Source organism: Lonchura striata, chromosome 16 (genome assembly GCF_050655825.1).
Source record: "Lonchura striata isolate lonStrDom1 chromosome 16, ASM5065582v1, whole genome shotgun sequence".
NCBI lineage: Eukaryota > Metazoa > Chordata > Aves > Passeriformes > Estrildidae > Lonchura > Lonchura striata.
This window is the reverse complement of record NC_140718.1, coordinates 5,276,505-5,298,471: the sequence shown is the minus strand read 5'-3', so window position 1 is coordinate 5,298,471 and position 21,967 is coordinate 5,276,505. Positions and strand designations below refer to the sequence as shown.

General features: G+C 47.3%; 3 protein-coding genes across 17 annotated transcripts in view; 1 reads left to right on the top strand and 2 right to left on the bottom strand.

Annotated features, from left to right (window-relative positions):
- The window catches only part of FUS (FUS RNA binding protein), a 45,196-nt gene extending 41,246 nt beyond the window's left edge, over window positions 1–3,950 (bottom strand). The window contains exons 1-2 of the mRNA XM_085593505.1: window positions 3,657–3,950; window positions 2,457–2,712 (exon numbers count right to left, since the gene is read on the bottom strand). Coding sequence (XP_085449631.1) covers window positions 2,457–2,712; window positions 3,657–3,950 — 550 coding nt within the window. The remainder of the gene's footprint in view (window positions 1–2,456; window positions 2,713–3,656) is intronic.
- Window positions 623–7,657, top strand: LOC110483484 (uncharacterized). Of its 5 annotated transcripts, none has more exons than XM_085593612.1 (3): window positions 623–2,699; window positions 4,415–4,720; window positions 6,255–7,657. In XM_085593612.1, the coding sequence occupies exons 2-3, from the start codon at window positions 4,459–4,461 to the stop codon at window positions 6,677–6,679; spliced, it is 687 nt and encodes a 228-aa protein (XP_085449738.1). In that variant the 5' UTR covers window positions 623–2,699; window positions 4,415–4,458; the 3' UTR covers window positions 6,680–7,657. The 5 variants fall into 5 exon arrangements, 3 of the variants coding, with proteins under 3 accessions (XP_085449738.1, XP_085449737.1, XP_021409105.3); XM_085593611.1 differs by having other exon boundaries at window positions 4,402–4,720; XR_014958733.1 differs by lacking the exon at window positions 623–2,699 and having other exon boundaries at window positions 3,025–4,720; window positions 6,255–6,773; window positions 7,126–7,657.
- A 557-nt stretch (window positions 7,658–8,214) lies between these two features.
- The window catches only part of BCKDK (branched chain keto acid dehydrogenase kinase), a 30,829-nt gene continuing 17,076 nt past the window's right edge, over window positions 8,215–21,967 (bottom strand). For 7 of the 11 annotated variants that reach the window (XM_085593605.1, XM_085593606.1, XM_085593609.1 and 4 more), the window contains 5 exons: window positions 20,263–20,336; window positions 17,947–18,075; window positions 14,690–14,779; window positions 12,671–12,826; window positions 10,029–10,348 (listed from right to left, as the gene is read on the bottom strand). In XM_085593605.1, coding sequence (XP_085449731.1) covers window positions 10,204–10,348; window positions 12,671–12,826; window positions 14,690–14,779; window positions 17,947–18,075; window positions 20,263–20,336 — 594 coding nt within the window. In that variant the 3' untranslated portion in view covers window positions 10,029–10,203. Of the gene's footprint in view, window positions 9,885–10,028; window positions 10,349–12,670; window positions 12,827–12,954; window positions 12,989–14,689; window positions 14,780–17,946; window positions 18,076–20,262; window positions 20,337–21,967 lie in introns of those variants that run through there. The other 4 variants (XM_085593601.1, XM_085593599.1, XM_085593600.1 and 1 more) reach the window with 4 other exon arrangements.

The window sequence follows — 21,967 nt, the reverse complement described above, 5'->3', positions numbered from 1 at the left end:
TAATTTAACAATACATTAATAATTTATTAATTATCAATTTTCCCCTTTACATTACTGTTATTAAGGGGAGGTTTTAATTAAACAATAAAAACAAAACACTCAATTTATCGAAATGTATTCATTAATATCCCTAATTCATTAGTATTCATGAAGTATCACATCCTAATTAATATTATTACTCATTAATACAATGCTTTTAATTACTTAGCCAAAATTTAACATTAAATCCGTGTTTTAAAGGTGTTTTGCACTGATTTTTGTAATTAAAGTACTCCCTTAAAAATTAATTATACGATTAATTAATTTAAGGATATTTCCATAATTAAAATCCAATCAATACCCAAATTATTTATCAATAAATCCACTTTATTTCTGTAATTAATAGCACTTTTTAAACCAATAATAAGAAAAAAAATCACCTTATTATCATCTAAAATTTTTTATATGACCCATTAATTTTTGGTAAAGAATGTGCTACAAAAAATTTAATTAAAAAACTTCAAATAAATAAAAATTTTAACACTTGATAAGCCCATAAATACCTTTAAAATTTAAAAAATCAATTTATTAACTCCATTATTTATTAACAAGAACCTTTTAACTACAGAAACAAAATTGAATAAATGGATTTTAATATTTTAATTGGACAATTAAGAATAATTTTAGATTTTAGGGCAGAAAGAGCGAAATTTCCACATAAAATAAAAGGAAAAATCGGATTTTTTTATCCATCCAAAAGCACCAAATCCCTGCTGGAGAGCGGAATTTCCCGCCAAAAAAAACTCAGAATTAATTAATTTATCCCAAAAATCATCGTAAACTTTGATTTTTAATTGAAATAAATGAAATTAAAGAGAATTTTTGTTTATTATTTATATGTGACAATGAACGTGAAACTTTAAATCCCCCTCAGGCTCAGCAGAATAAAAAGGGTTTAAAAATTCGGTTTTAACAGCAAATATCCCCCTGCAAAAGGACTCAAGAGGTGGAAATTAATTATTTAGGTGTTATAAAAAATAACTTTAATTATTTAGATATAAAAATTAATTAGTTCGAGGGAAATTTAATGATTTCGACAGAAAAACTCAGTAAGAAAATGAAAATTTCCCTCAGGCACCACACGAGAAACGGGAAAAAAAAAAAAAAAAGCCTCTAAAACCTCACAAAATTCAACGAATTTAAAATAAATTTAATTTAAAAGGGATTTAAAATTTAAAATTAAAAGGGATAAATTAAAATTTAAATATTTTGAGGTTTTAATTTAGGGGAAATTTAAAATTCCCCTCAGGCTCCGCCTAACAAAAGGCGTGCCCTGAGGGGGGAGGAATGTTCAAAAACCTGGATTTAAAGTGGAATTTCCGCCAAAAAAAGAGATTGAACAGCGCAATAAAACAGAAATTTAATAATAAATCTTTATATTTAATTGAAATAATTTGAATTTCGCTTTAAAACGAGGGGAGCTGAACCGAACACCCCCCCCCCCTCAGGAGGCGGCGGGAATTTCCCGCCTCGCATGGGAGAAACCGCGGGCGGGGAGGGATTTTTAACCTCGAAAGCGAAGTTTTAGGGCGGAAATTTGGGATTGATTTGTTTAATTTGGATTTATTTTGGATTTAATTGGGATTTAATTGGGATTTAAAGGACCCGGATGCGTCGCTGCGGCAGCGGCGCCGCGCATGCGCCGCGCGCACAAAATGGCGGCGGTGGCGCAGAGGCCAAACCACAAAATGGCGGGCGGGGAAATAATAAAAATGAAATAAAATAAACCGGGTCCCGAATTCCCCTAAAACACCCCGGAATTACCCCAAAAATCCAAACAATGCCAGCTAAAATTTAAGTTTTTGTGGTAAAATTGGCGGGTTTGGGGTTAATTCGCTTCCGTAGCATCCGGGCGCGGCGCGCTTTGTTCGGCACCCGCCCCATCATCCGCGATGTTATCAGGAAATATCACTCGGGAAAACCCCCGAAATTTGCGGTTTGGGATTAAAATGTGTTAAAATGGGGATGTATTAAATGGAAAAGGGGAAACAGATTGAAAATAAAATATAGAGAAGCGTGGGGGAAACGGGGCGGCATCAAACCCCACACAGAGCAGCGCTGAGGGTGAAAAACCCCCAATGAAACAACGCCTCGACTACACCAAATAAACGAGGAAGCGACAGCTTTAAACAACACAGATTAAAAGCAAATTACGAACAACACAATTGTTACGTGTAACAGATATAGTTCGCGCCATTTCTAGTAGGATATAGGGGGTATTAAGCGCTGCAATCCCCTCAGAATTCCCCCACTCGGCGCTCCCACACCGCGCTGGGCTCTGCAATCCCCGCCCGCCCTCAGGGTTCCCGGGGGGGCAAGGGAGGGGAATTTCAGGGGTCCCTCCCTGAGCTTCGGGGGAGTCCCCGTGAGGGTTTCAAAGGGAGGCGCCGGAGGATTCCCCACGCTTTGCCCGGTACCGTTGGAGGCCATGGCGGTGCCGCGCGTCCCGCGTCCCGCTCCACGTGGCGCCCGCACTGCGCGCCCCGCGCGTTCCGCCGCCTCTTTTATAGCCTCGGTCGGCGCGTTCCATTCGGGCGGGGAAAAGAGGGGGGGAACGAGGAGATGGTACGGTCCCGCTATGGAAAAGGGGGCGTGGCGGTGGGCGGGGCCATGGATAGCGGGTTTAGCTATAGGGGACGGGGCCCTATAGGGGACAGCAGGTATGGGGGGGTTCTATAGGGCGCAGGGGGGTTCTATAGGGGGCAGGGGGGGTTTTATAGGGGGCAGACCCCATAAAGGGGGTGGGGGAGGGGGTCTAGGGGGGAGGAACCTATAGAGGGGGTGGGGGAGGGGTTCTATAGGGGATAAGGGGGGTTCTATAGGGGGCAAGGGGGGTTCTATAGGGCGCAGAGGGGTTCTATAGGGGGCAGGGGGGTTCTATAGGGGGCAGGGGGGTTCTATAGGGGGCAGGGGGGGTTTTATAGGGGGCAGGGGGTTCTATAGGGGGGTGGGGGAGGGGTTCTATAGGGGGAGGAACCTATAGAGGGGGTGGGGGAGGGGATCTATAGGGGGCAGGACCCCAATCCCAGTGTCCATTCCCAGTGTCCATCCCCAGTGTCCATTCCCAGTGTCCATTCCCAGTGTCCACCCCCAGTGTCCACCCCCAGTGTCCATCCCCAGTGTCCACCCCCAGTGTCCAGTCCCAGTGTCCACTCCCAGTGTCCATTCCCAGTGTCCACTCCCAGTGTCCATCCCCAGTGTCCACTCCCAGTGTCCACCCCCAGTGTCCAGTCCAGTGTCCATCCCCAGTGTCCACTCCAGTGTCCATTCCCAGTGTCCACTCCCAGTGTCCACCCCCAGTGTCCACTCCAGTGTCCACTCCCAGTGTCCATTCCCAGTGTCCATTCCCAGTGTCCACCCCCAGTGTCCATTCCCAGTGTCCACCCCCAGTGTCCATCCCCAGTGTCCACTCCAGTGTCCATCCCCAGTGTCCACTCCCAGTGTCCACTCCCAGTGTCCATCCCCAGTGTCCACTCCCAGTGTCCACCCCCAGTGTCCACTCCCAGTGTCCATCCCCAGTGTCCATCCCCAGTGTCCATCCCCAGTGTCCACCCCCAGTGTCCATCCCCAGTGTCCATCCCCAGTGTCCATTCCCAGTGTCCATTCCCAGTGTCCACCTTCACTGTCCACTCCCCAATCCCAGTGTCCAGTGTCCACTCCGTGTCCACTCCGTGTCCAGTACCCACTCCCCAATCCCAGTGTCCAGTGTCCACTCCCAGTGTCCACTCCCCAATCCCAGTGTCCACTCCCAGTGTCCACTGCAATGTCCACTCTGTGTCCAGTGCCCACTCCCCAATCCCACTGTCCAGTGTCCACTCCCAGTGTCCACTCCCAGTGTCCACTTCGTGTCCAGTGTCCACTCCCCAATCCCAGTGTCCACTCCCAGTGTCCACTCCCAATGTCCACTTCATGTCCAGTGCCCACTCCCCAATCCCAGTGTCCAATCCCAGTGTCCACTCCCAATGTCCACTCCGTGTCCAGTGTCCACTCCCCAATCCCAGTGTCCACTCCCAGTGTCCACTCCGTGTCCAGTGTCCACTCCCAGTGTCCACTCCGTGTCCACTCCGTGTCCAGTGTCCACTCCCCAATCCCAGTGACCAGTGTCCACTCCAATGTCCACTCCCACTGTCCACTCCCAGTGTCCACTCCCACTGTCCAGTGTCCACTCCCCAATCCCAGTGTCCACTCCCAGTGTCCACTCTCACTGTCCAGTGTCCACTCCCCAATCCCAGTGTCCACTCCCAGTGTCCACTCCCACTGTCCAGTGTCCACTCCCCAATCCCAGTGTCCACTCCCAGTGTCCACTCCGTGTCCAGTGTCCACTCCCAGTGTCCACTCTCACTGTCCAGTGTCCACTCCCAGTGTCCACCCCCAGTGTCCACCCCCACTGACCACTCCATCGTCCACCCCTCCGTCCCCATGTCCGCCCTGGAGCGTGTCCGAGCGGGCGGCCGGAGCCTGGATCGCCGCCTGGACGCCGTCTCCGGCCAGGCCCTGCTGGCCGGACTGCGGGCGGCCGGAGCCGTGTCCGAGCCCGAGGTGGCCGCGCTCGGACCGCCGGACAGCTCGGGCTGGACGCGGCGACTCCGCGCTCTGGCCGCGGCCAAAGGCGACCGGACGTGCCGCGTCCTGCTGACCGTCCTGGAGGGGCTGGAGGGGCCACCCCGGCCGGGGCCCTTCGGTGAGTGACCGCTCCGACGTCCGGCCGCGGGGCAGTGGTCACTCCAGTGGTCACTCCAGTGGTCACTCCAGTGGTCACTCCAGTGGTCATTTTGGGTTTTTCCCCCCATTTTCCCCAGTTTTTACACCCCAAAGTTCAGTGAGTGACCGCTCCGACGTCCGGCCGCGGGGCAGTGGTCACTCCAGTGGTCACTCCATTTGTCACTTCATTGGTCACTCCAGTGGTCATTCCATTGGTCACTCCATTGGCCACTCCGTTGGTCACTGCATTGGCCACTCCATGGGTCACTCAGTGGTCACTCCAGTGGTCACTCCATGGGTCACTCAGTGGTCACTCCAGTGGTCATTCCATTGGTCACTCCATTGGCCACTCCGTTGGTCACTCCATTGGCCACTCCATTGGTCACTCCAGTGGTCACTTCATGGGTCACTCCAGTGGTCACTTCATAGGTCACTCCATTGGTCACTCAGTGGTCACTCAGTGGTCACTCAGAGATCACTCAGTGGTCACTCGGGTCACTCATTGGTCACTCAGGGTCACTCATTGGTCACTCATTAATCACTCATTGGTCACTCAGTGGTCACTCCAGTGGTCACTCCAGCGGTCACTCCATTTGTCACTTCATTGGTCACTCCAGTGGTCATTCCATTGGTCACTCCATTGGCCACTCCGTTGGTCACTCCATTGGCCACTCCATTGGTCACTGCATTGGTCACTGCATGGGTCACTCAGTGGTCACTCCAGTGGTCACTCCAGTGGTCACTCAGTGGTCATTTTTGGTGGTTTTCCCCATTTTTACAACCCAAAGTTCAGTGAGTGACCCCTCTGACGTCCGGCCGCAGGGGCAGTGGTCACTCCAGTGGTCACTCCATGGGTCACTTCATTGGTCACTCCAGTGGTCATTCCATTGGTCACTCCATTGGCCACTCCAGTGGTCACTCATTGGCCACTCCATTGACCACTCATTGGTCACTCAGGGGTCACTCAGTGGTCACTCATTGGTCACTCACTGGTCACTCAGGGTCACTCATTGGTCACTCAGTGCTCACTCCATTGGTCAGTCATTGGTCAGTCATTGGTCACTCCAGTGGTCACTCATTGGCCACTCATTGGTCACTCAGTGGTCAGTGGTCACTCAGTGGTCACTCAGGGTCACTCATTGGTCACTCAGTGGTCACTCATTGGTCACTCATTGATCACTCATTGGTCACTCAGGGTCACTCATTGGTCACTCATTGGTCACTCATTGGCCACTCATTGGTCACTCAGTGGTCACTCAGTGGTCACTCAGGGTCACTCATTGGTCACTCAGTGGTCACTCATTGGTCACTCATTGATCACTCAGTGGTCACTCCAGTGGTCACTCAGTGGTCAATTTGGGAGATTTTCCCATTTTTACCAATTCTTACGACCCAAACTTCACTGAGTGACCGCTCCGATGTCCAACCATGGGGTGAATGACCAGTGGTCACTCATTGGTCACTCATTGGTCACTCATTGGTCACTCAGTGGTCACTTTGTCCATTTTCCGCAGATTTTTACAACCCCGAGCGCGACGCGGTGGCCGGACACCGCTCGGACTGTCCGTGCTGCCGGCCGGAGCCCGAGTGGACGCGCGAGGAAGAAGAGGAACCCAAAATTGGTGATGAAGAACCCAAAAATGGGGATGAAGAACCCAAAATTGGTGATGAAGAACCCAAAATTGGTGATGAAGAACCCAAAATTGAGGATGAAGAACCCAAAATTGGTGATGAAGGCCACGAGGATGATGAAGAACCCAAAATTGGTGATGAAGGCCACGAGGATGATGATGAGGAACCCAAAAATGAAGATGAAGGCCACGAGGATGATGATGAAGAACCCAAAATTGGTGATGAAGGCCACGAGGATGATGATGAAGAACCCAAAAATGAAGATGAAGGCCACGAGGATGAGGAGGATGGAGGGGATGAAGATTAAGGGGTGGGGCTGAGGAGGAGGAGGGTGGGGAGGAAGGGGATGAAGGTGATGAAGATGAGGAGGAATTTTGGGTCAAAAAAAGCCCAAAATGGAGCTTTGGGTCCTCCATGATGATGATGAAGATGATGAAGATGAATTTTGGGTCAAAAAAAGACCAAATTGGGCCCTTGGGTCCTCCATGATGAAGATGAAGATGGAGGAAGAATTTTGGGTCAAAAAGGCCCAAAATGGACACTTGGGTCTCCATGATGATGATGAAGATGATGAAGATGATGAAGAATTTTGGGTTAAAAAAGGCCCAAAATGGAGCTTTGGGTCCTCCATGATGATGATGAAGATGATGAAGAATTTTGGGTCCAAAAAAGCCCAAATTGGACCCTTGGGTCCACCATGATGAAGATGAAGATGGAGGAAGAATTTTGGGTCAAAAAAAGCCCAAAATGGACACTTGGTCCTCCATGATGATGATGAAGATGATGAAGAAGAATTTTGGGTCAAAAAAAGCCCAAAATGGACACTTGGTCCTCCATGATGAAGATGAAGATGATGAAGAAGAATTTTGGGTCAAAAAGGCCCAAAATGGACACTTGGTCCTCCATGATGAAGATGAAGATGATGAAGAAGAATTTTGGGTCAAAAAGGCCCAAAATGGACACTTGGTCCTCCATGATGATGATGAAGAATTTTGGGTTAAAAAAGGCCCAAAATGGAGCTTTGGGTCCACCATGATGAAGATGAAGATGAAGATGAAGATGAAGATGAAGATGAAGATGAAGATGAGAAAGAATTTTGGGTCAAAAAGGCCCAAAATGGACACTTGGTCCTCCATGATGAAGATGAAGATGATGAAGAAGAATTTTGGGTGGAAAAAAGCCCAAATTGGGCCCAAGTCCCACCCCACCCCCACCCGGAGCCTTCCTCCCTGCCCTCCTCCTCCTCACCCCTCCCCCAATAAAGCCCACAATGACCAAACCCCAACTTTGGAAGGTTCTCCATGACCTTGATGACCAAACCCCAACTTTGGAAGGTTCTCCATGGTTCCCATGACCAAACCCCAACTTTGGAAGGTTCTCCATGACCTTGATGACCAAACCCCAACTTTGGAAGGTTCTCCATGATTTTAATGACCCAAACCCCAACTTTGGAAGGTTCTCCTTGACCAAAACCCAACTTTGGAAGGTTCTCCATGGTTCCCATGACCAAATCCCAACTTTTAAGGTTTCCACGACCCGTAAGTCCAACTTTGGAAGGTTCTCCATGTTTTCCATGACCAAACCCCAACTTTGGAAGGTTCTCCACAATTTTAATGACCCAAACCCAACTTTTAAGGGTTCCACGACCCGTAAGTCCAACTTTGGAAGGTTCTCCATGTTTTCCATGACCAAACCCCAACTTTGGAAGGTTCTCCATGACCAAACCCCAACTTTGGAAGGTTCTCCACGATTTTAATGACCCAAACCCAACTTTTAAGGGTTCCATGACCCGTAAGTCCAACTTTGGAAGGTTCTCCATGTTTTCCATGACCAAACCCCAACTTTGGAAGGTTCTCCATGACTTTAATGACCCAAACCCCAACTTTTAAGGGTTCCACGACCCGTAAGTCCAACTTTGGAAGGTTCTCCTTGACCTTGATGACCCAAACCCAACTTTGGAAGGTTCTCCACGATTTTAATGACCCAAACCCAACTTTTAAGGGTTCCACGACCCATGAGTCCAACTTTGGAAGGTTCTCCATGTTTTCCATGACCAAACCCCAACTTTGGAAGGTTCTCCATGACTTTAATGACCCAAACCCAACTTTGGAAGGTTCTCCATGACTTTAATGACCCAAACCCCAACTTTTAAGGGTTCCATGACCCGTAAGTCCAACTTTGGAAGGTTCTCCACGATTTTAATGACCCAAACCCAACTTTTAAGGGTTCCATGACCCGTAAGTCCAACTTTGGAAGGTTCTCCATGGTTCCCATGACCAAACCCCAACTTTGGAAGGTTCTCCACGATTTTAATGACCCAAACCCAACTTTTAAGGGTTCCATGACCCGTAAGTCCAACTTTGGAAGGTTCTCCTTGACCTTGATGACCCAAACCCAACTTTGGAAGGTTCTCCACGATTTTAATGACCCAAACCCAACTTTTAAGGGTTCCACGACCCATGAGTCCAACTTTGGAAGGTTCTCCATGACTTTAATGACCCAAACCCCAACTTTGGAAGGTTCTCCTTGACCAAAACCCAACTTTGGAAGGTTCTCCACGATTTTAATGACCAAAACCCAACTTTTAAGGGTTCCACGACCCAAAAGTCCAACTTTGGAAGGTTCTCCATGGTTCCCATGACCAAAACCCAACTTTAGAAGGTTCTCCACAATTTTAATGACCCAAACCCAACTTTTAAGGGTTCCACGACCCATAAGTCCAACTTTAGAAGGTTCTCCTTGACCTTGATGACCAAACCCCAACTTTGGGTGGGTTCCCCTTGAACTCCATGACCTGAAAGTCCAACTTTGGAGAGTTTTGATGACCAAAACCCAACTTTGGAAGGTTCTCCTTGACCTTGATGACCAAATCCCAACTTTGCAAGGTTCTCCATGTTTTCCATGACCCAAACCCAACTTTTAAGGGTTCCATGACCCAAAAGTCCAACTTTGGAAGGTTCTCCACGATTTTAATGACCCAAACCCAACTTTTAAGGGTTCCACGACCCGTAAGTCCAACTTTGGAAGGTTCTCCATGTTTTCCATGACCAAACCCCAACTTTGGAAGGTTCTCCATGACTTTAATGACCCAAACCCCAACTTTTAAGGGTTCCACGACCCGTAAGTCCAACTTTGGAAGGTTCTCCATGTTTTCCATGACCAAACCCCAACTTTGGAAGGTTCTCCATGACTTTAATGACCCAAACCCAACTTTTAAGGGTTCCATGACCCGTAAGTCCAACTTTGGAAGGTTCTCCTTGACCTTGATGACCCAAACCCAACTTTGGAAGGTTCTCCATGATTTTAATGACCCAAACCCAACTTTTAAGGGTTCCATGACCCGTAAGTCCAACTTTGGAAGGTTCTCCATGTTTTCCATGACCAAACCCCAACTTTGGAAGGTTCTCCAAGATTTTAATGACCCAAACCCAACTTTGGAAGGTTCTCCAAGATTTTAATGACCCAAACCCAACTTTTAAGGGTTCCATGACCCGTAAGTCCAACTTTGGAAGGTTCTCCATGTTTTCCATGACCAAACCCCAACTTTGGAAGGTTCTCCATGACTTTAATGACCCAAACCCCAACTTTTAAGGGTTCCACGACCCGTAAGTCCAACTTTGGAAGGTTCTCCTTGACCTTGATGACCCAAACCCAACTTTGGAAGGTTCTCCACGATTTTAATGACCCAAACCCAACTTTTAAGGGTTCCACGACCCATAAGTCCAACTTTGGAAGGTTCTCCACGGTTCTCACCACCCAAACCCAACTTTGGGGGCCGGTGGCCGCCCCCATGACCAAGGTCCACCTCGGGGTGGGCTCTCCGAAGCCCCCCTAGATGCGGAAGCTCTCGGCTTTGCCGTCGATGTGCCGCAGCCTCAGGTAGACGTCGGTGCCGACGCCCTGCAGCGACTGCAGCACCAGGGAACCCCCCAGGTACTCGGCGTAGGCGCGCGACGTCGGCAGCCCGAAGCCGAACCTGGGGGGACACCGAAAAGTCCCGAAATTGGCCCAAAATGATCCCAAAAATAAAAAAAATCTCATTAAATAGCCCAAAATACCATTAAATATCAAAAAAATCCCTTTAAATATCCCAAAAATCCCATTAAGTGCCTCAAATCCCACTCCAAAATCCACCCTGAAGCCAAACCTGGGGGGAAACCTAAAAGTCCCAAAATTGGCCCAAAATGATCCCAAAAATCAAAAAAGATCTCATTAAATATCCCATTAAATATCCCAAAATCCCATTAAATGCCCCAAAAATTCCATTAAATGCCTCAAATCCCACTCCAAAATCCACCCTGAAGCCAAACCTGGGGGGACACCGAAAAGTCCCAAAATTGGCCCAAAATTATCCCAAAAATCAAAAAAAATCTCATTAAAAATCCCATGAAATATCCCAAAATCCCATTAAATGCCCCAAAAATCCCATTAAATGCCTCAAATCCCACTCCAAAATCCACCCTGAAGCCGAACCTGGGGGGAAACCGAAAAGTCCCAAAATTGGCCCAAAATTATCCCAAAAATCAAAAAAAATCTCATTAAAAATCCCATGAAATATCCCAAAATCCCATTAAATGCCCCAAAAATCCCATTAAATACCAAAAAAAATCCCATTAAATATCCCAAAATTCCCATTAAATATCCCAAAAATCCCCTTAAAAACCCCAAAAATCCCATTAAAAACCCCAAAAAAATCCCATTAAATACCCCAAAAATCCCATTAAATGCCACGAAATTCAATTAAATCCCCCAAAAATCCCATTAAATACCCAAAAATCCCATTAAATGCCCCAAAAATCCCATTAAATACCAAAAAAAATCCCATTAAATATCCCAAAATTCCCATTAAATATCCCAAAAATCCCCTTAAAAACCCCAAAAATACCATTAAATACCCCAAAAAAATCTCATTATATATCCCCAAAAAATCCCATTAAATACCACAAAATTCAATTAAATCCCCCAAAAATCCCATTAAATACCCAAAAATCCCATTAAATCCCCCAAAAATCCCATTAAATCCCCCCAAAACCCAACCCTGGCCGCTCTCCGCCATTTTGACGCCACGTCCCCAATTCCCCATAAACGTCCCCAAACTTTTCGGGGCTGTCCCCAATTTTTTGGGGGCTGTCCCCAATTTTTTGGGGAGGGGTCCCCAATTTAAAACCCCCCAAACCCCCCCCAAATTTAAAACCCCCAAAATCCCCCCAAAACCCAACCCTGGCCGCTCTCCGCCATTTTGACGCCATGTCCCCAATTCCCCATAAACGTCCCCAAACTTTTCGGGGCTGTCCCCAAATTTTTGGGGGCTGTCCCCAATTTTTTGGGGAGGGGTCCCCAATTTAAAATCCCCTAAAACCACCCCCAAATCTACCCCAAATCTACCCCAAATCCCCCCAAAACCCAACCCTGGCCGCTCTCCGCCATTTTGACGCCACGCCCCCAATTCCCCATAAATGTCCCCAAATTTTTCAGGGATGTCCCCAATTTTTGGGGGATTCTCCCAAATTTTGGGAGGGGGTCCTCGATGTGGGGAGGGGTCCCTGGGGTCCCCTCAACCCCCAAACCCCCCCCCAAATCCCCCCAAAACCCAACCCTGGCCGCTCTCCGCCATTTTGACGCCACGCCCCCAATTCCCCATAAACGTCCCCAAACTTTTCGGGGCTGTCCCCAAATTTTTGGGGGCTGTCCCCAATTTTTTGGGGAGGGGTCCCCAATTTAAAACCCCCCCAAACCCCCCCCAAATTTAAAACCCCCAAAATCCCCCCAAAACCCAACCCTGGCCGCTCTCCGCCATTTTGACGCCACGCCCCCAATTCCTCATAAACGTCCCCAAACTTTTCGGGGATGTCCCAAATTTTTCGGGGCTGTCCCCAATTTTTTGGGGGCTGTCCCCAATTTTTTGGGCATTGTCCCCAATTTTTTGGGGAGGGGTCCCCAATTTAAAATCCCCTAAAACCACCCCCAAATCTACCCCAAATCCCCCCAAAACCCAACCCTGGCTGCTCTCCGCCATTTTGACGCCACGCCCCCAATTCCCCATAAACGTCCCCAAATTTTTCAGGGCTGTCCCCAATTTTTTGGGCAATGTCCCCAATTTTTTGGGGAGGGGTCCCCAATTTAAAATCCCCTAAAACCACCCCCAAATCTACCCCAAATCCCCCCAAAACCCAACCCTGGCCGCTCTCCGCCATTTTGACGCCACGCCCCCAATTCCCCATAAACGTCCCCAAACTTTTCGGGGCTGTCCCCAATTTTTTGGGGGCTGTCCCCAATTTTTTGGGGAGGGGTCCCTGACCCGTGCATGGGCCCGGGCTGGCCGCTGGCGTCCATCAGGCCCCGGAAGGGCCCCCCCAGGCGCGGGTCCTGGGCGCTGGCCTCGGCCGTGCTGAAGTGGTACTCGGTCACCTTGTCCAGCAGCTCGTGAGGGATGCCACCGCCCCGATCCGAGATCCTGGGGACATTTGGGGACATTTGGGGACATTGAGGAGATTTGGGACATTTGGAATATTGGGGATGTTGGGGACGTTGGGGACATTTGGGGACGTTGGGGACATTGGGGACGTTGGGTTTGTCCAGCACCTCGTGAGGGATGCCACCGCCCCGGTCCAAGATCCTGGGGACATTTGGGGACATTTGGGGACGTTGGGAACATTTGGGACACTGGGGACATTTGGGGACATTTGGAATATTGGGGATGTTGGGGACATTTGGGGACACTGGGGACATTGGGGATATTTGGGACATTTAGGAGATTGGGGACATTTGGGACATTGAGGAGATTTGGGACATTGAGAAGATTTGGGGACATTGGGGACATTTGGGACATTGAGGAGATTTGGGACATTGAGAAGATTTGGGGACATTGGGGACATTTGGGACATTGAGGAGATTTGGGAGATTTGGGACATTTGGGACATTTTGGGACGTTGGGGACATTTTGGGAGATTTGAGATGTTTTGGACATTGGGGACATCGGAGACGTTCGGGAGATTTGGGACATTTGGGGACGTTGGGGACATTGGGGAGATTTGGGGACATTTTGGGACATTTGAGAGATTTGAGATGTTTTGGACATTGGGGACATTGGAGACGTTCGGGAGATTTGGGACATTTGGGGACATTGGGGAGATTTGGGGACATTTTGGGACATTTTGGGACATTTGAGAGATTTTAGATGTTTTGGACATTGGGGACATTTGGGAGATTTGGGACATTTGGGGACGTTGGGGACATTTGGGGTAATTTGGGGACACTTTGGGACATTTTAGGACATTTTGGGACATTTAAGGACATTTGAGGACATTTAAGGACATTTTGAGAACACTTGAGAACATTTTGGGGACATTTGAGGAAATTTTGGGACATTTGAGGACATTTTGAAACGTTTGAGGACACCTGAGGACATTTTGGGACATTTAGGGACATTTGAGGACACTTGAGGACACTTTGAGGACATTTTGGGACATTTGAGGAAATTTTGGGACATTTGAGGACACCTGAGAACATTTTGAGGACATCTGGGGACGTTTTGAGGACATTTGAGGACATTTGGGGACATTTTAGGACACTTGAGGACATTTTGGGACGTCTGAGGACATTTGGGGACACTTTAAGGACATTTAGGGACATTTGAGGACATTTGAGGACACTTTGAGGACATTTGAGGACACTTTGAGGACATTTAGAGACATTTTGGGACATTTGAGGACACCTGAGGACATTTTGAGGACACTTGGGAGCATTTGAGGACTTTTGGGGACATTTGTGTGACATTTTGGGGACATTTGGGAACATTTTGAGGACACTTGGGAGCATTTGAGGACATTTGGGGACATTTGTGTGACATTTTGGGGACATTTGGGAACATTTTGAGGACATTAAAGGACACTTTGAGGACATTTAGAGACATTTTGGGACATTTGAGGACACCTGAGGACATTTTGAGGACATTTGAGGACATTCGAGGACATTTGGAGACATTTTGAGGACATTTGAGGACACTTAGGGACATTTGGAGACATTTTGAGGACATTTCAGGACACCTGAGGACATTTGGGGACATTTTGGGGACATTTGGGGACGTTTTGGGGACATTTGGGAACATTTTGAGGACATTAAAGGACACCTTGAGGACATTTAGAGACATTTGGGGACATTTGGGTGACATTTTTGGACATTTTGAGGACATTTGAGGACACTTAGGGACATTTGGGGACACTTTGAGGACATTTGAGGACACCTGAGGACATTTGGGGACGTTTTGGGGACATTTGGGGACGTTTTGGGGACATTTGGGGACGTTTCGGGGCCGTACCGGATGACGAGGTCGATGTCGTTGTTGGCGATGGTCACCACGATGTCGGGGACGTTGTAGGGCGTGTCCAGGTGGGACTCCATGGTGGCCCTGGGGACCCCAAAAATTCACCAAAGTCACCCCAAAAATTCACCAAAATCACCCCAAAAATTCACCAAAGTCACCCCAAAAATTCACCAAAGTCACCCAAAAAATGGCACCAAGGTGACCCCAAAAATGTCACCGAGGTCACCCCAAAATTCACCAAAGTCACCCAAAAATGTCCCCGAGGTCACCCCAAAAATGGCACCAAGGTCACCCCAAAAATTCACCAAAGTCACCCCAAAAATGGCTCCAAAATCACCCCAAAAATTCACCAAAGTCACCCAAAAAATGGCACCAAGGTGACCCCAAAATGTCACCAAAGTCACCCCAAAAATTCACCAAAGTCACCCCAAAAATGGCTCCAAAATCACCCAAAAAATGGCACCAAGGTGACCCCAAAAATTCACCAAAGTCACCCCAAAAATGGCACCGAGGTGACCCCAAAAATGGCACCAAAGTCACCCCAAAAATTCACCAAAGTCACCCAAAATGTCACCGAGGTGACCCCAAAAATTCACCAAAGTCACCCAAAATGTCACCGAGGTCACCCCAAAAATGTCACCGAGGTGACCCCAAAAAATGTCACCAAAATCACCCCAAAAATTCACCAAAGTCACCCCAAAAATGGCACCAAGGTCACCCCAAAAATGTCACCGAGGTGACCCCAAAAATGTTACCAAAGTCATCCCAAAAATTCACCAAAGTCACCCCAAAAATGTCACCGAGGTGACCCCAAAAATTCACCAAAGTCACCCCAAAAATGTCACTGTGGTCACCCCAAAAATTCACCAAAGTCACCCCAAAATTGTCACCAAAATCACCCAAAAAATGGCACCAAGGTGACCCCAAAAATTCACCAAAGTCACCCCAAAAATGTCACGAAGGTGACCCCAAAAATTCACCAAAGTCACCCAAAAAATGGCACCAAAGTCACCCCAAAAAATGGCACCAAGGTGACCCCAAAAATTCACCAAAGTCACCCCAAAAATGGCTCCAAAATCACCCCAAAAATTCACCAAAGTCACCCAAAAAATGGCACCAAGGTGACCCCAAAATGTCACCAAAGTCACCCAAAAATGTCACCGAGGTGACCACAAAAATTCACCAAAATCACCCCAAAAATTCACCAAAGTCACCCCAAAAATGGCACCGAGGTGACCCCAAAAAATGTCCCCGAGGTCACCCCAAAATTCACCAAAGTCACCCAAAAATGTCCCCGAGGTCACCCCAAAAATGCCCCAAAAACCCAAAAAAATCCCCAAAATTGCCCAAAATCCCCGAAATTCGCCCCAAAATTTCATGTCGTGCTCCTCATGGAGTTCTTCAGCAGCAAAATCCCCCGAAAATTACCCCAAATCCCCCTAAAATCACCAAAAAATCTCCCCAAAACCACCAAAAATCCCCCCAAAATCACCAAAAATCCCCAAATTGCCCAAAATCCCCGGAATTCGCCCCAAAATCCCTTCGGGTACCTCATGGCGTTCTCGAGCCACCAAAACCCCCCAAAAAATCCACTTTAAACCCCCCAAAAATCCCCCTAAAATCCCCAAAAAATCCCAAAAAACCCCCCAAAAAAACCCCCAAAAATCCCGAATTTGCCCAAAATCCCTGAAATTCACCCCAAAACCCCTTCGGGTACCTCATGGCGTTCTTGAGCCACCAAAACCCCCCGAAAAATCCACTTTAAACCCCCCAAAAATCCCAAAAAAATCCCAAAAAAATCCCCAAAAAAACCCCCAAAAACCCCCCCAAATCCAGAATTTGCCCAAAATCCCCGGAATTCGCCCCAAAATCCCTTCGGGTACCTCATGGCGTTCTTGAGCCACCAAAACCCCCCAAAAAATCCACTTTAAACCCCCCAAAAATCCCCAAAAAATCCCAAAAAAATCCCCAAAAATCCCCAAAAAACCCCCCAAAAAAAACCCCAAAAATCCCAAATTTGCCCAAAATCCCCGGAATTCGCCCCAAAAGCCCTTCGGGTACCTCATGGCGTTCTCGAGCCACCGAAACCCCCAAAAAATCCACTTTAAACCCCCCAAAAATCCCCAAAAAAATCCCTAAAAAAATCTCCTAAAAATCCCTAAAAATCCCAAATTTGCCCAAAATCCCCGGAATTCGCCCCAAAACCCCTTCGGGTACCTCATGGCGTTCTCGAGCCACCAAACCCCCCAAAAAATCCACTTTAAACCCCCCAAAACCCCCCAAAAATCCCCAAAAAATCCCAAAACAACCCCCAAAAAAACCCCCAAAAATCCCAAAACAACCCCCAAAAAAACCCCCAAAAATCCCAAATTTGCCCAAAATCCCCGGAATTCGCCCCAAAATCCCTTCGGGTACCTCATGGCGTTCTTGAGCCACCAAAACCCCCCAAAAAATCCACTTTAAACCCCCCAAAACCCCCCAAAAATCCCCCTAAAATCCCCAAAAAACCCCCCAAAATCCCAAATTTGCCCAAAATCCCCGGAATTCGCCCCAAAATCCCTTCGGGTACCTCATGACGTTCTCGAGCCACCAAAACCCCCCAAAAAATCCACTTTAAACCCCCCAAAAATCCCCAAAAAATCCCTAAAAAAATCTCCTAAAAATCCCTAAAAATCCCAAATTTGCCCAAAATCCCCGAAATTTGCCCCAAAACCCCTTTGGGTACCTCATGGCGTTCTTGAGCCACCAAAACCCCCCAAAAAATCCACTTTAAACCCCCCAAAAATCCACTTTAAACCCCCCAAAAATCCCAAAAAAATCCCCAAAAACTCCCAAAAAACCCCCCAAAAAACCCCCAAAATCCGAAATTTGCCCAAAATCCCCGGAATTCGCCCCAAAACCCCTTCGGGTACCTCATGGGTTCTTGAACCACCAAAACCCCCCAAAAAATCCACTTTAAACCCCCCAAAAATCCCAAAAAAATCCCAAAAAATCCCCAAAAAAACCCAAAAAAAACCCCCCAAATCCGGAATTTGCCCAAAATCCCCGGAATTCGCCCCAAAATCCCTTCGGGTACCTCATGGGTTCTTGAACCACCAAAACCCCCCAAAAAATCCACTTTAAACCCCCCAAAACCCCCCAAAAATCCCAAAAAAATCCCAAAAAAACCCCCAAAAAAACCCCCAAAAAAACCCCAAAATGCGGAATTTGCCCAAAATCCCCGGAATTTGCCCCAAAATCCCTTGGGGTACCTCATGGCGTTCTTGAGCAGCTCGGGCAGGACGTAGTCCAGGGGCAGGGGGATGAAGGGGAAGCGCGCCGCCACGTGGCCGTTGATGCGCACGCGCGGCGCGTTCCCGTACTGGTGCTCGCACAGGCGCCTGCGACACGCGGGTGACATGTGTGACACATGTGATGTCTGACGTGTGACATGTGTGTGACACGTGTGTGACACGTGTGTGACATGTGACATGCGTGACACGTGTGTCCAGTGTCATTGTCACCCCTGTCCCCCATTGGCCCCGGGCTCGCAGAGGCGCCTGGAACACGTATGACACATGTGACATGTGTATGACACACGTGTGACATGTGTGTGACATGTGTGTGACACTTGTGTGACACGTGTGTCCTGTGTCATTGTCACCCCCATCCCCCATTGGCCCCCGGGCTCGCAGAGACGCCTGGAACACGCATGTGACATGTGTGACACGTGTGTGTGTGACATGTGACAGGTGTGACACGTGTGTCCCATGTCATTGTCACCCCCGTCCCCCATTGGCCCCCGGGCTCACAGAGGTGCCTGGAACATGCGTGTGACACGTATGACACGTGTGACATGTGTGTGATACGTGTGTCCCGTGTCATTGTCACCCCTGTCCCTCATTGGCCCCCGGGCTCGCAGAGGCACCTGGAACACGCGTGTGACACGTATGACACATGTGACATGTGTGTGACATGTGTGTGACACGTGTCCCGTGTCATTGTCACCCCCGTCCCCCATTGGCCCCCGGGCTCGCAGAGACACCTGGAACACGCGTGTGACATGTGACACGTGTGTGACATGTGTGTGACATGTGTGTGACACGTGTGTCCCATGTCATTGTCACCCCCATCCCTCATTGGCCCCCGGGCTCGCACAGGCACCTGCAACACACGTGTGACACGTGACATGCGCGTGACATGTGACACGTGTGACACGTGTCCCGTGTCATTGTCACCCCCGTCCCTCATTGGCCCCGGGCTCGCAGAGACACCTGGAACACGCTTGTGACACATGACACGTGTGACGTGTGTGACACGCGTGTGACACGTGTGACTCCACCTGCGTCACGTGTCACACGTGTACTTTGGGTGCCCCCAGGTGCCCCAAAATCCCCGTTTTTCACCCCAAATTCCAGCGGCTGTGCCCAGCTGAGTTTTGGGTGAATTTTGGTGAATTTTGGTGAATTTTGGGTGAGTTTTCGGTGAATTATTTTGGGTGAATTTTGGGTGATTTTGGGTGGATTTTGGGTGAATTTGGGTGAATTTTGGGTGAATTTTGGCTGAATTTTTGGGTGAATTTTGGCTGAATTTCGGTCAATTTTGGGTGAATTATTTTGGTGAATTATTTTGGGTGAATTTTCGGTGAATTTTGGGTTAATTGTTTTGGTGAATTATTTTGGGTGATTTTTGGGTGAATTTTGGCTGAATTTTGGGTAAATTTTTGGTGACTTTCGGTGAATTTTGTGTGAATTATTTTGGTGAATTGTTTTGTGTGAATTTTGGGTGAATTTTGGGTGAATTTCAGTGAATTTTGGGTGAATTTCAGTGAATTTTGGGTGAATTATTTTGGCGAATTATTTTGGGTGAATTTTGTGTGAATTTTGGCTGAATTTTGGGTGAATTTCAGTGAATTTTGGGTTAATTTTGGGTGAATGATTTTGGTGAATTGTTTTGGGTGAATTTGGGTGAATTTTGGGTGAATTTTGGCTGAATTTTTGGTGAATTTCGGTGAATTTTGGGTGAATGATTTTGGTGAATTGTTTTGGGTGGATTTTGGGTGGTTTTGGTGAATTGTTTTGTGTGTATTTTGTGTGAATTTTGGGTGTATTTTGGCTGAATTTTGGCTGAATTTCGGTGAATTTTGTGTGAATGATTTTGGTGAATTGTTTTGGGTGGATTTTGGGTGGTTTGGGTGAATTTTGTGTGAATTTTGGCTGAATTTTGGCTGAATTTCAGTGAATTTTGGGTGAATTTTGTGTGAATGATTTTGGTGAATTGTTTTGGGTGGATTTTGGGTGGTTTTGGTGAATTTTGTGTGAATTTTGGCTGAATTTCGGGTGAATTTCGGTGAATTTTGGGTGAGTGATTTTGGTGAATTGTTTTGGGTGGATTTTGGGTGAATTTTGGCTGAATTTTTGGTGAATTTTGGTGAATTTTGGGTGAATTATTTTGGTGAATTATTTTGGGTGGGTTTTGGCTGAATTTTGTGTGATTTTTGGCTGAATTTCGGTGAATTTTGTGTGAATGATTTTGGTGAATTGTTTTGGGTGGATTTTGGGTGGTTTTGGTGAATTTTGGGCGCCCACCTGGCGAAGTCGGCCCACTTCTCCACGAGCCTCTTGGGGGACAGGCGGGTGCAGATGATGCCGACGAAATCCGGCTGCGGATTGGGGCAAAAAAACGGGAAAACGGGAAAAGTGAGGAAAAACGCGAAAATTGGGGGGAAAATTGGGGGAAATGGGGAAATTTTGAGAAGAAATTGGGGGGAAATTGGGGAAAATTTGGGGAAAAATTGGGGAAAAATTGGGGGGAAATTGGGGAAAAATTGGGGGGAAATTGGGGGAAATTGGGGAAAAATTGGGGAAAAATTGGGGGAAATTGGGGAAAAATTGGGGAAAAATTGGGGGAAATTGGGGAAAAATTGGGGGGAAATTGGGGAAAAATTGGGGGGAAATTGGGGGGAAATTGGGGAAAAATTGGGGAAAAATTGGGTGGAAATTGGGGAAAAATTGGGGGGAAATTGGGGAAAAATTGGGGAAAAATTGGGGAAAAATTGGGGGGAAATTGAGGGGAAATGGGGGAAAAAATTTGGGGAAAAATTGGGAAAATTGGGGGGAAATTGGGGAAAAATAGGGGAAAAATTGGGGAAAAATTGGGGGGAAATTGGGGAAAAATAGGGGAAAAATTGGGGGGAAATTGGGGAAAAAATGGGGAAAAATTGGGGGGAAATTGGGGAAAAATTGGGGAAAATTGGGGGAAATTTTGGTAAAAATTGGGAAAATTTTGGGGAAATAGTGGGAATGTAAGGAAAAATTGGGGGTCAATTGGGGAAAAATTGGGGAAAATTTGGGGGAAATTGGGAAGAAAATGGGGAAATTTTGGGAAAAATTGCAGAAAATATTTGGGGGAAAAATTGGGGAAAATAGGGAAAAAATTGGAAAATTTTGGAAAAATTAGGGGAAAATTGGGAAAATTTTGGGAAAAATGAGGGAAAAATTTGGGGAAATGGGGGAAAATTGGGGGAAAATGGGGGAAAATTGGGGGAAAATGTGGGAATTTTGGAAAAAAAGGGGAAAAATTGGGGAAAATTTGGGAATTTGGGGAAAAATGGGAAAAATTGGGGGAAAATTGGGAAAAACTGGGAATTTTTGAAAAAAGGGGGAAAAAATTGGGGAAAATTTGGAAAAAATGAGGGAAAATTGGGAATTTTGGAAAAATGGGGGGAAATTAGGGAAAATTTGGGAAAAATGGGGGAAAAATTGGGGAAAAAATGGTAAAAATTAGGGAAAAAATTGGGGAAAATTTGGGAAAAATGGGGGAAAATTGGGAATTTTGGATAAAATGAAGGAAAAATTGGGGAAAAAATGGGAATTTTGGGAAAAATGAGGGAATAATTTGGGAAAATTGGGAATTTTGGGAAAATTTGGGGAAAAATGGGGGAAAATGGGGAAAAATTGGGGGAAAATCTACCTGGTAGACCTGAACAGGGGAGCTCTGGGATCCATAGGATGTATAGGATCCATAGGATGTATAGGATACATGGGATCCATAGGATGTATAGGATCCATGGGATCCATGGGATCCATGGGATGTATGGAATCCATGGGATGTATGGAATCCATGGGATCCATGGGATCCATGGGATCCATAGGTGAGCTCAGGGGTCTATAGGATGTACGGGATGTATGGAATCCATAGGTCTCACCCTCTCCTCGTGCAGCCCCAGGTGGTGCACAGGGGATCCATAGGATGTATGGAATCCATGGGATCCATAGGATGTATGGAATCCAT

Bases quoted from the DNA above. Each gene is read 5' to 3' on its own strand.
- LOC110483484 (XM_021553430.4), top strand. From the start codon at position 3,949: ATGTCCAGTGCCCACTCCCCAATCCCAGTGTCCAATCCCAGTGTCCAC. The intron at 4,721-6,254 runs GTGAGTGACCGC...CATTTTCCGCAG, and splicing joins ACCCCGGCCGGGGCCCTTCG to ATTTTTACAACCCCGAGCGC.